Genomic DNA, 12539 nt, shown 5'->3' with positions numbered 1-12539 from the left:
AATAAAATAAAAAATTTAACATAAAATTAGTTTTTCTATATCTTGGTCTTGTGCATTTTTTCTCACCATATATACTTCCTGACATTTAAAAAAATATTTAGATTTTTTTTTCAGATTATACATATTATTACTTAATTTAATAGGTTTATTTGGATTTTTATATATTAATTGTTTTCTTTTCAAAAATATTATAAAAAGTTATTAAATATAAATTAATTTTAGAGATAAAAATATTAAATATAATATTTTTTAAAATTTTAAAATAATATTTAATTTAATTAATAAAGTAATTAATTATTTTTGTTTTTATAGTTAATTTTTATTTAATTATTTTTTAAAGTGACATTTGTTTCTCTTTGAAAAAAAAATGAAGAGAGAGGCATGGGTTTCATCAAATTTCTTTCACCCCCTCTCTCTTTCTTCTGTGTGCCTTAAATATTAATGTTTGCACCATTCAAAATTCGTCAGCTATAAATTAGCTATTTTGGATTACCTTTTCCTTTTCATTGCTTACCACGTGTTCTTATTCTATATTTCCACTATTTTTTGTAATTTTTTTATTATAACTATGTTTATTACTAGTGGTGCGGGTTGGTTCGTCCCACATTGGCCCGTCCCGCATAAGTCTGTAAAATGTTGATCAGGTTAGTCCACGGACTTGCGGGTTGGTCCGCATAACTTTTACAAATGAAAAAACCTTAAAATTGTTGCTCCACAGATCTGGAGAAGAAGATAATGGAAAAAAAAATCTCATGAGTAAAAGTGGTAATCGTAGTCGCAGATGGTGGTGTTGGCGGTGGAGGCGGTTGCAGATGGTGGTGTTGGCGGTGGAGGACGATGGTGGCAGAGATGGTGGTGTTCACGGTGGAGGGAAGGATCGGGAGATGGTGGTCTTGGCGGTGGAGGCGGTCGCATACGATGGTGTTGGCGGTGGAGGACGGTGGAAACATACGGTGGTGTTCGTGGAGGAAGAATCGCAGCGACGACAGATGTCGCTCGCGGTCGTGGATGTTGCTTGTTTTTTGTAGGGTTTCAAAATGATTGTGAATTTGTGAGAAAAAAAAAGGGCACCAACACTTGCACATCACGATTCACATTCAGCAGTGAGTTGACGGGCCAGCTCGTCCTGCCTTGTCGTAAGCCCGCACAGGCCACGGGTTATGCGGGACGGGCTTAAGTGGGTTAGCGGGTCAGAAAAGAGAACCCTCCCGCGTTTTTTGTTGCGGGCTGCGGGTCGGCCCGCGCGACCCGCCCCGTTTTGCCACCCCTATTTGTTACATTATCCTCTTCTTTAAAAGAAACCTTGTCCTCAATGTTGAATTTTGCAAAAAGCTTGCCTCGAAGTTATAGTGTCCTCCCATTTTGCTTGGTGGTCTTCCAAGTCTTCCCACTTTATTAAGTGTTGTTGAATGGTTGTTGATTCCTTCTAATGATTTTGTTTTGTAGTATGACTTATGGTTGCATCACAAAACCTATGTTTTAATTTGTAATGGGTAATGGGACATATGTCTTAACATGATCACTTTTACACAATTTCAATTGAGTACAGTGAAAGACGTGATGATTTTTTTGCAAAAAGGAAAAAAAGGAGTTTATAAGCTACTTCCCCAATCTTCTTAATTATAGGAAAGGATTTGAAATATCAAAGGCTAAACTTTTGATTCTTTCTTAGCAATACATAATGTTGTCTAAAGGGTTGAAGTTTAACCAATATCATGTCATCAATTTCTAATTGTAGTGGATTTCATCTTCTATCCACCACTTTCTTCATGTGATGTTGTCTTTTTATTTTGAGTTTGTTGATTGTTGCATCTCTATATGAGTTGATTTTGAACATTAGGGATCCTGGCTACTAATGGTATATTTAATTATTTGTGGGGGGTCTCTCCCATAAACAACTTTGAAGGGTGTTATGTCGGTACTATAATGGAAGGAAGAGTTGTACCAATATTATGCCCATGGTAACAGTTTAGACCATTCCTTAGAATTTTTATATGTAAAGCATCGTAGATACATTTCAATGCATTTTTTCAATGTCTCCTATTGACCATCCATTTGCGAGTGGTATGCAATCCTTAATTTCAAAGCGGTACCACTCGACTTAAACAAATGATGCCAAAATTGGCTCATGAACACCTTATCTCAATCAGAAATTCTGGTTTTAGGAAAACCATGTAACTTTACTATGTTTTCACAAACAACTTAGCCACTTGCTTACTATTGAAGTCACCTTTTAAACCAACCAAGTGTGCATATTTTGAAAACCTGTAAATGACCACCATAATAATAGTGCGTCCATTGGAAAAGGGAAGGTTGGTGATAAAATCCATGGCCACATCCTCCATATTTGCTTCGAAATCGGCAAGGGTTGTAGTAACCCGGATGGAAGAATTATATAATGTTTTGTTTGTTAAAGATTAAACAATAATGCACATACTCCTTTACATCAACATACATACATTGTCAATAGAATTATACTATAATTCTCTTCAAGGTTCTTGTGAATCCTGAATGTCCACCCAAGAATATACTGTGGAATTCCTTGAGGATTTTTCTCATCAATTCATGTCCTTTAGGTAAAATCAATATGTATTTCCAATACAACAACTGATCACAAACTGCATAATGAGAATTGAGATGCTTGTTCTGCATACAAAACAACATTATTGCACTTAACTAATTATCTTGTGCGATAACTTCCCTTAAGTCTGGAAGTAGTTGTAGTTTCGGTTGAGATATTATCATCATAAAAGATCGTGAAAGAGAAACAACAACCACATTCTCCTTTCCAGGTTTATACTCAATAGTGAAATCATAGCCTATTAACTTGTGCAACCAATTTTAAGGTTTATATCTTATTTTATTCATATTGATAAATGTGAGCATATTATAAATCTTATTTATCAACTTAAGTCAATGGTCTAAAATAATAATCAAGTAAACAATTTTTTTACTTATCACATGGCATAACATGATTTTTTTTTATTCTGTCTTGTATTTTTCATTAATATAAAGAAACTCACTACATTTATAATGTACTATTCAATGTAATGGTTACCTCTCAAGCAAAATATTTAGTTCAACCCTTACAAAAGACAAGTTAAACCACATGTAATATGAACAATAACAATTTCTATACATTTTTTCTAATATCACAATATTAAGTAGATTCTTTTTTACATTGCCTTTATATGTTTAGTCAAAAGCTATAATAAGAATTGATTATGTTTCTGTGATGTTTTATATTATTTAGGAATAATCAATGGAACTTGTCTTTTGACTGAAGATTCCAAGATTTTCATTTTCACATAAAAACAAATTATACAATTGTAATTTGCACTTAAAGTTTGCGTAAGTAAATGCCCACTTAAATATGAGTGACAAAATATTTTTAATTTTTATTCATCTCCATATTAACATGAATTCAAATACTTCTATAGACCAACATAATAAGTTTACAATAAAATTAATTGATTGAAAAAAAATATTTATTTTGATTAACATAAAATTCAACAAAAACAAATTTAACAGAATTAAACAAATTGTAAATTATATAATTATTTCTAACTTGTTTTCATTTCACCATCTTATTAAAACAACTACAAGAATTAATGATATTAGATAAGGTGTAAAAGAAAAAAATTAATAACAAATTAATTTCAACTGTTTTATGTTTTATTTTGTTGAGGATTCGAAATATAGTTCGTTTTAAAAGTTAATATTCTATCATGATTTTATTTTTAAAAAATATTATAATAAATTAAAGAAAAATAATATATTTAAATGTGAATTATATATTAAGCATATAGTTTCATATTTTGAATATAGTTTTCAAAAGCTAACAATAAAGGTAAAATAAAAGTTTGAACTTGACCAAAAAACAAAACACACTTGTGTCGGTGTTATGGTATTCTTGTTTCCACAATAGAGTGTGTTTTACGTATAATGTTTTAGTTTGCAGAAGTTGGCTTCATCTTGGGGTTTGGCGCTTTTTCCCTGACGACCCTTTTAGATTCTGCCACTTCCCTCACGTCAACGGTTCGATTCCCTGCACCACTTTCCCCTTTTCAATTTTTAAAACCTCGTTGCATTTTTTTCTCTTCTTCTCTCTCATGTGATTTTTCAACGATTCTTCTTCTTTTTCTTCTACTTCTTCTTCTTCCACAGTCTCACTTTCCAATGGCTTCTCCTCCTTTTTCTTACGCCGTTGTAAAGGTACATCCTTTCTCTCTGTCGTTTCCACTGGGAGTGTCTCGTCGATTGTATACAGTCTTATGTCGTTTTGGGTTTTTTTCAGGATGCAAAAGTGCTTATGGTTGGTGCTGGTGGAATTGGCTGCGAGCTTCTCAAGACTCTCGCTCTCTCCGGCTTTCCTGACATTCACATCGTTAGTTTTCTTCTCTATCTGGGTTTTTGAGGTTGTTTTGAGAAAAGGGTTTTTCAGTTAGAAAAGGGTTCTCGAGTTATTTTTTGGGATTTGAGTTTTTTGGGTGTTTTGTTTAGGGTTTTGTGCTGTTGGGGTTTTGTTAAAGTTTCGAGCTTCGTGCGTTTCGTGAGATGGGTGTTTCAAATGTTTCGCGCCTTGGTTTTATTAAGGAGGTGTCTATGAGCGCGAGGGGTTAGTGTTGTTTGTGCTGCCATAACTGTATTGAGGTCTTGGGGTGGGGCAATATGGTGCTGAAAATTGATTTGTTAGGTTTTGGTTTCGGGAGGGTTGACTGGTAGTTTGATTTCTTCTCCTTTCGTGTAGTTGGTGGCTGATTGGTTCTCGTTCCGAATTTCAATGTTTTGTTGAAGGAGGAAGAGTTTTTGAGTTTTGAGCAGGTTTTTATGCTTTTGGGTATGAACTGTATTCAGTGGAGAATGGGGTGTTTCTTGTTGGAACTGCTGTGTTGGAGCTTGCCCTTTGTTGACTTGAATTGCTATTTTGCTATTTGATGTTGAGGATGATGGATTTATGGTGTTAGTTAGTCGGGTGGTTGTGGATCTTTGTATTTATTTGGGAATCTTGAGTTTTAGTAATTACAGTTATGGCTAATAAGATCTTCGAGAATTGAATGTTAATTAAAATGAGTTTTGGTAGAGATGGTGTAGCTACTCAGTGCTGAGGGTGATAGGTTAATGATAATTGTGGATCTGCTGAATGGAATCATGAGTGTGTTGTGACCTTGTGCCATACATGTTTTCATCAAGGATCTTCTCATATGTTTATAATTGTATCTATACATGTGTATATATCTATTATCATAGTAGTTTACGATGGGATTCAAATAGCAAAGTAATTTTCAATAACCAGCCATTGCAGCCGCAGTAATGGCTTTTCAGATGTTATAATGGCATAACAATGCTATAGGCTCCAAAAAGCCATTTTTAGTATTTCGTTATGTTCTTTTTTCTATTAACTTCATCATCCTTCATTTTTTGACTTTATTATATGTTCTTACTTCGTGTTGCTAAATAGCCACTATAGTGGAACTTTAGCACTATTATGTTGAGGAATTTCTCTGATTCCCAATCGTGACTTCAGCCACTGTTGTGGATGCTAGGGTGTTGTGGTTGCAGCATGTGTCTTGCGTCGGTATACAACTGATTTTTTTGTACTAAATAATTGGTATATCCTATGTCAACTGCTAATTGGTATATCCTTTGTCAACTGCTAATTGGTATAATTGATATTTCTCTATCTTAAAATGAATATTAGGGATTAAAAATAGTAATTTGAAATTTTAGAGGGATGAAAATTAGAGAAAAATTATTTCATAAGGACTAAAATCAAGATTCATACATTTTACAAGGGCTAATAATAACTATTTCAAATTTATAAGGATGAAAAACAGAGAAATTTTTTTGTAGAACCAAAAGCAAAACTTACTAATTTTATAGGGACTAAAAATATTAAAGTGTAGTAAATAATAATTATTAGATAATAATAATATTTAAAGTAGCGGCCTTCCCACTTCTTGTTATCCTATTATAGCATTTTCAGAGTTTGTCACTGTGTGTTGCTGCTATCTAGATTGATGACTTTATTATTTATTATTGCAAGTTAGATTCTCACTTGTTGTAATCAATGCATCATTAAGTGTAGCCAAATTTTGTCATGTCACTTTAGTTTTACAATTATTTTTCATTGACAACTTCGATTTATAGTTTTGGAGGCTGCAGAGCTGTTTGAAGGGAAACATACTGGGTTGAAAACTATCTTGAATATAGCTCAAGTGTGTTACTTTTCACCATCCTTGTTTCTTGAAAAATCTATCCTACAATTGTCTCATGCTGATTTTGTACAATGCCACTCTTTCTACTAAATTGAGTTCCTGGATAAAGGCTTGAGCATTACAATTGATTTGGCAGTCTTACTGTCAGCAATCAGTCAACCCCTCATGGATTCTTGCTCTATGTATGAGGAGTTGATATTGTGTGTGTGCACATGCTCACTACTACTAGTCATTTTTTTAAATTTTCTATTGATCTAACTGTATTGTTTTAAGCTATGAATGTACTTTATCAAATTTTCTTAATTTATTTCTAACGTGCAGATTGACATGGATACTATAGAAGTCAGTAACCTGAATAGACAATTTTTATTTCGACAATCTCATGTTGGGCAATCTAAAGCTAAAGTAAGTTTGAACCGTTATGGTTATTATTGTTAATGGTATAGGTTTCAGTTGTGCATCCATCTGACGAAGTGTTCAACCAGGTTGCTAGGGATGCTGTGTTAAAATTTAGGCCCCACATAGACATTACACCATACCATGCAAATGTCAAAGATCCTGAATTCAATGTGGACTTCTTTAAGCAATTTAATGTTGTTCTAAATGGACTTGACAATCTAGATGCACGCCGGCATGTGAATCGCTTGTGCCTGGCAGCTAATGTTCCTTTGGTTGAAAGTGGAACTACTGGGTTCCTTGGACAGGTAATTTAATTGTATTTATTGGTTCGGAGTAAGTGATATCCAATTTAAGTTTGACTTTTTTTATCATTTTTGGTAGATTCTGAGTGGTAATTTTTGTTTTTGATGGTTATGTTTATATAAGTGTGTCTATATTTTTTTGAATTATTGATTATCTGGCTGTCCATATATATCTAGTTAAGAAAATTGTTTATTGTTAGTGACTGGCAACAGTGTTCCTAGGTAGGCAAATTTCTTATTGGAAAAGCAATGTGTTTATGTGGCATGCTTTTATGCTTTAACATGTGGATATCAGCTAAATTTTAAATTCTGTCCTCAGATTATCCACTAAAACGTTCATCCTCTATTTCAGTTTTGTTCATGTTCCCTGATTAAATTGATTTGAACTTTTCAATTCTTAAAATTTGTATTTTATAATTATGTGACATTTGAGGTTTGATATTTAATACTTGATGTTTCTTTTGCTAATTTTGTTACCCCATCTGCCCATGGATTTTCTGCTTATGGATTTTCATGGCAAATGTGTGTTACAGTCTTTATTGTCAACTTCTTCATAATGTCAATTTAATGCGATTTGTTGTTAATTACTGCAATATATGAAGTTGCTATTTCTCAATCAAATTTATGATTTAGTTGAAATTGAAAGTAGGTAACTGTACATGTCAAGGGAAGAACAGAGTGCTATGAGTGTCAGCCTAAACCAGCACCCAAGACATATCCTGTCTGTACTATCACTAGTACCCCATCAAAGGTATGATTATTGTCATTTTCATTTGTGTGTAGTAAATGCAAGTGTTTGTTAGAAACATAGAACACTAGTGAGATTATCCGCAAAAGTTATATTGAATTATAGGCCTCCGAACATGTAGTCTATGACTGTTTAATTTTTTTTTTATCTGATATTACTGGTTATACATTGATTGTGTTTGGTTAGTCATATCTTTTGCTAGGTATCTAACAGTTTGTATCTTGGGACAGAGAAAATGAAACTATAGGAGCTGTGGTAGTTCATAGAAATTTTTGGTTGTTCATGATTTGGATTTTCAATGAATGGGATATCTATGTTGCATTGTTGAATCTTGAAGGATGCTACTAGATAAATACCTTTTTACATTATTTAAGGCTGTCATATTAGTTATATTTTATGAAAATAGATAAAATTTGCTTCAAAATAAGTAGGAATTTTGACATTTGCCTCAAACTTCTGTTTAATGAGTTCTAAACTTTTATCTCCCATTGTTTACGGCAGTTTGTTCACTGTGTTGTGTGGGCAAAGGACCTACTTTTTGCCAAGTTATTTGGGGATAAGAATCAGGATAATGACTTGAATGTTCGATCAAGTGATGGTGCTAGTTCCTCAGAAAATGTAGATGATGTATTTGAACGCAGGAAAGATGAAGACATTGATCAATATGGAAGGAAAATTTTCGATCATGTATTTGGGTATAATATCGAATTGGCCTTGTCTAATGAAGAGACATGGAAAAATCGTAATAGACCAAAGCCTATATACAGCAAGGATGTTCTGTCTGATGAACTGGCTCAACAAAATGGAAATTTGGAGAAAAATTGTGCCTGTAATGATGAATTATCAGTATCTGCCATGACATCTTTGGGTATGAAGAATCCACAGGATATTTGGAGTCTCAGAGAAAATTCTAAAATATTTCTTGAAGCATTGCGAATATTTTTTACAAAAAGGGAAAAGGTCTTTTGCGATACTTATTTAGATCTATCATATTTTAATATTATCTTCATATCCGGATACAACATTGTGTTTTTATTTTTAAATTCATCTTTGAGCAGGAGATTGGCAATCTAGGATTTGATAAAGATGATCAGTTGGCTGTTGAATTTGTTACTGCATCTGCTAACATACGGGCTGCTTCCTTTGGCATCCCTCTGCACAGCCTTTTTGAAGCTAAAGGTATTGCTGGTAATATTGTGCATGCTGTTGCGACTACAAATGCTGTTATTGCTGGGTTGATTGTCATTGAAGCAATCAAAGTGCTGCAAAATGACATTGAAAGTTGTAGGTATGATGTGATTCCAATTCCTGTGTATTCTTTTTTGGATTATTTGTAGTGATGGGAAAGTGGCTTTGTTACCTTAATGTTTGGGTTTGAGGAAACATTGTGAAATGTTATTTTAACCAAAAAATACCTTGGAAGAAAATGCTACCTACTGGCTATTGACAATTCTTTTACCGGGCAAAACGTAATTTGTAGGATAATCATGTTGGTGGGGCTAGATTGTAGAACTACACCCAAATTTCACTTTGAATGCTTGATAATTATAATTTTTGTTTGTTAAATATTAAATCAGTGTAGTTTATCGCCACTGAATAAAATTATGATTTTAGAAGATTGCCTGGGGCTTGTTTGTTGTTTAATGGTTAAAAGAAAGTTAACTTTGTTTTTGTTTGAGAAAAGTGCAACTTGTCAACCATTGCTTTTAGTTGAAAAAACATTTTTCTTAAAAAAAAAAGCTTAAAAAATGCCCTTAATCATGACTTAAAAGAGGGTACAGACACTGTAGTTTACAATCAACTTTACTATTTTTAATGTTTTTTCTAATCTTTTCTGGACATCTCAGAATGACATATTGTCTGGAACATCCATCAAGAAACATGCTGCTTATGCCTGTGGAGCCATTTGAACCTAACAAGTCTTGTTATGTTTGTTCTGAGGTTTGGCAAATCTCCCTTTGTTATATTTGTTGCCTGAAGTCATTGTTAAAAACATGCTCACACTCAATATATTCGTTTATGTGCTAAACAGACACCTTTATCCCTTGAAATAAACACCAACCGTTCAAAGTTGAAAGACTTAGTCGAAAAAATTGTTAAGGCAAAACTAGGGATGAACATTCCTCTAATTATGTGTGCTTCAAACCTCCTTTATGAAGCTGGTGATGTTGAGGACGACATGATTGCCATTTATGAGTCCAACCTTGAAAAGGTATATTTCTTGTCTTTTGTTTGGAATATATATGATCGTGAATTAGTAGCTAAAATCTCAGTAGCTAATTAGATACCAATTTAGAAACTAATTTATAAATTTTATGAATAATAGAAATTATTTTAGATACCAATAATTTTTTTTGTTTCTAAAATAATATTAAATTTAGTTAATATAGTGACTAATTATTTTTGGTCTTTAAAATTAATTTCTATTTAGTGATTTTCTTGTAGTGTTATAGTATTGCTTCAAAGCTTCAGAGCCTGTTTCCTATCTCTTTCAGGTCCTAGCTGAGCTTCCTTCACCAGTAACTGGTGGAACAATGCTTACAGTGGAGGATATGCAACAGGAATTTGTTTGCAATATTAACATCAAACACAGGTTTTTACTCGACTCTAGTTTTTTGTTCTGCTAGAATTGTTTTTGTTCCCATCTCCACGAATCCTTATCTCTTTTCTGCTTGTTTTAAAGTATTTTCTTTCTGGGTAATTTTCAGAGAGGAGTTTGATGAAGAGAAAGAACCTGATGAGATGGTTCTCTCAGGATGGATTCAACCAGTGTCAGCAGCAGAAAACAAAGACAAATCTGTTGGCAATGGTGGAAGCACCTCAGATGCAGCAGTAACAGCTGTGGAATCTGAGAAGGATGATGAGATAACTATAGTTTCAACCTTGAAGAAGCGAAAGCTTCCCGATGAAACCGACATTTCAAGTGCCACCACCACGACCGCCGATGCCGACACAAAGCATCAAAAGCAGTTGGAAGTAATCGACGACGAAGACGATCTTGTGATGCTTGATGGGGATTTAGACAGCTTTAAAAAGAGAAGATTGTCATAGTCAGTTCATGAACTAAAATCAGCATGAATTCTTGCATCCTAATTTTGTATTGATAGGGAGGTTTGGCGATTCTTTTGGCCATAGTAGTTGTTAGGAATGTTGCTAATAGTCTTTTGCTTGACATAGATACTGTTCTTCTCCTTTGTGCTTTCTCAGTAGCTGCAGCATGTATTATTCTCGCTGACGCCTGACAGAGAGGATCATTGACCTCATGAATTAACTTTCTCACACATGGCATTACTGATGATCAACAGTTTTGCAAACTGATTACCTATTCAATTATTGTCATGTATACTATATTCTAGATTTGAAATGTGATTTATCTTTTATCTGCTGAATCTGTCATCATTTCGAAAGGCCTAAGACAGCTTTTGTTCAAGGCATGGCCATCTATAGTGGCTTAATGATACCATGTGCTTAAGATTCATTACAATTCTCTCATACAGATAACACAGTTGGAAATTATGTAACACTCACATGACACGGACACAAAGATCTATATATTATATAATTATAAATTATATAAATTAACAATAAAAATTTGTATACAAATATGTTAGTTTTTTTAGTTGAAAGAAATTTTTTCATCAATGTTTCAAAAAAATTTGTTCTTTATTTCAAAAAGATTTGTTTTAGGATTTGTTTTTCTTTTCATAGTTTATAATGATCTAATATTAAATTTGAATTTTTAGAAAATTAATGTGTTTTTTTTTAAATAATGTTAAAATTGTATTGAAATTGTCAAAAATCTAGTAATTTTTTTACTTAGTGTTTTAAAAGTGTTGTACGATTTTCAATGTCTAATATCACATTATTTAAGAAGAGGGTTCAAATTTTAGTAATGATATATCAATACATCTAGATGTTGGACCCATCATATTAAATATTGAAGTTTTATAAATGATATATTAAACATTTAAGAAGAGTGTTGAATAAAAAGGTAGCATTTACATAATATAGTGTGAAGAAGAGTACATTATGTTGACGTCAGGATGTGACTAATATGATGGTGGTTCACTCCAAACAATCCAATGGTGTTTCATTTTTTTTATTGCGGAATGCAATGAAAGTTTGAAACAGCATGAAAGTGTAATGCTTGACCAAAATGTTTTCTTCAAAATATCAATAATTTTTTTAATTTATAAAATAATTTTTAATTTAATTAAATAATAACTAATTAGTTTAATATTTAAAATTAATTTTTATTTAATGATTTTTTAATAATAGGAATGTACAAAAAAAAGTGATGGAAGATTTATGGAATAATTGTTGGTTCTACTATTTAATTTAGAAGCGAGACTAGATAAAATAATTGTCATTTCTTCTTAGACATGGCACCATAATTTTGACAATAACAATAAATTTACACAATAATGGTTGTCTTATGCTAGTGGATCAACTAAGTAAAGAACATAATCCTGCAAATTTACTTATGTACTAATCCATTTTAATTAAGATAAACCTTTTAAAATCTACTTTTAAAATAAGGTATGTATACATATGAAATATCTTTATTTTTACTTTTATTTTTACTTGATGTCGAATTTAAATTTAATATTAGAATATTCTGTGGACAGAAGATATCTATATCTCCATTTGGATCATTACAAGGTAGGAAAAGGAGATTGTTCTACTTTTATCACCAGATTCAGCTATGTTGTCTTTGTCCTATTTATTTACGTGTTTCACTTTTTGACAGCAAAAAGTTTAAGAGAAGACACTGTTTTTATCAGTACCTGTGTAAAACAAGAGTTGAAGCTCTCGTTTGATATTTATGTGTCATTACATCTTCTATCTCAGTTAAGATAACTATTTTTTTTC

General features: G+C 32.4%; 1 protein-coding gene across 1 annotated transcript; it reads left to right on the top strand.

Annotated features, from left to right (window-relative positions):
- The first annotated feature begins 3826 nt into the window (after positions 1–3826).
- SAE2 (SUMO-activating enzyme 2) lies at positions 3827–11056 on the top strand. Its single transcript, XM_068632540.2, has 12 exons — positions 3827–4038; positions 4168–4215; positions 4298–4387; positions 6540–6623; positions 6704–6922; positions 7569–7670; positions 8169–8627; positions 8726–8955; positions 9515–9608; positions 9700–9879; positions 10163–10260; positions 10376–11056. Exons 2-12 carry the CDS (start codon positions 4180–4182, stop codon positions 10716–10718), a joined length of 1935 nt encoding a protein of 644 aa, XP_068488641.2. The 5' UTR covers positions 3827–4038; positions 4168–4179; the 3' UTR covers positions 10719–11056.
- Positions 11057–12539: the final 1483 nt, after the last annotated feature.

The sequence above is a fragment of the Phaseolus vulgaris genome, chromosome 11 (assembly GCF_051622355.1).
Source record: "Phaseolus vulgaris cultivar YP4 chromosome 11, ASM5162235v1, whole genome shotgun sequence".
Classification (NCBI taxonomy): domain Eukaryota; kingdom Viridiplantae; phylum Streptophyta; class Magnoliopsida; order Fabales; family Fabaceae; genus Phaseolus; species Phaseolus vulgaris.
Note: the sequence above shows the minus strand (reverse complement) of the source record. Positions and strands in the feature narration are given on the sequence as shown.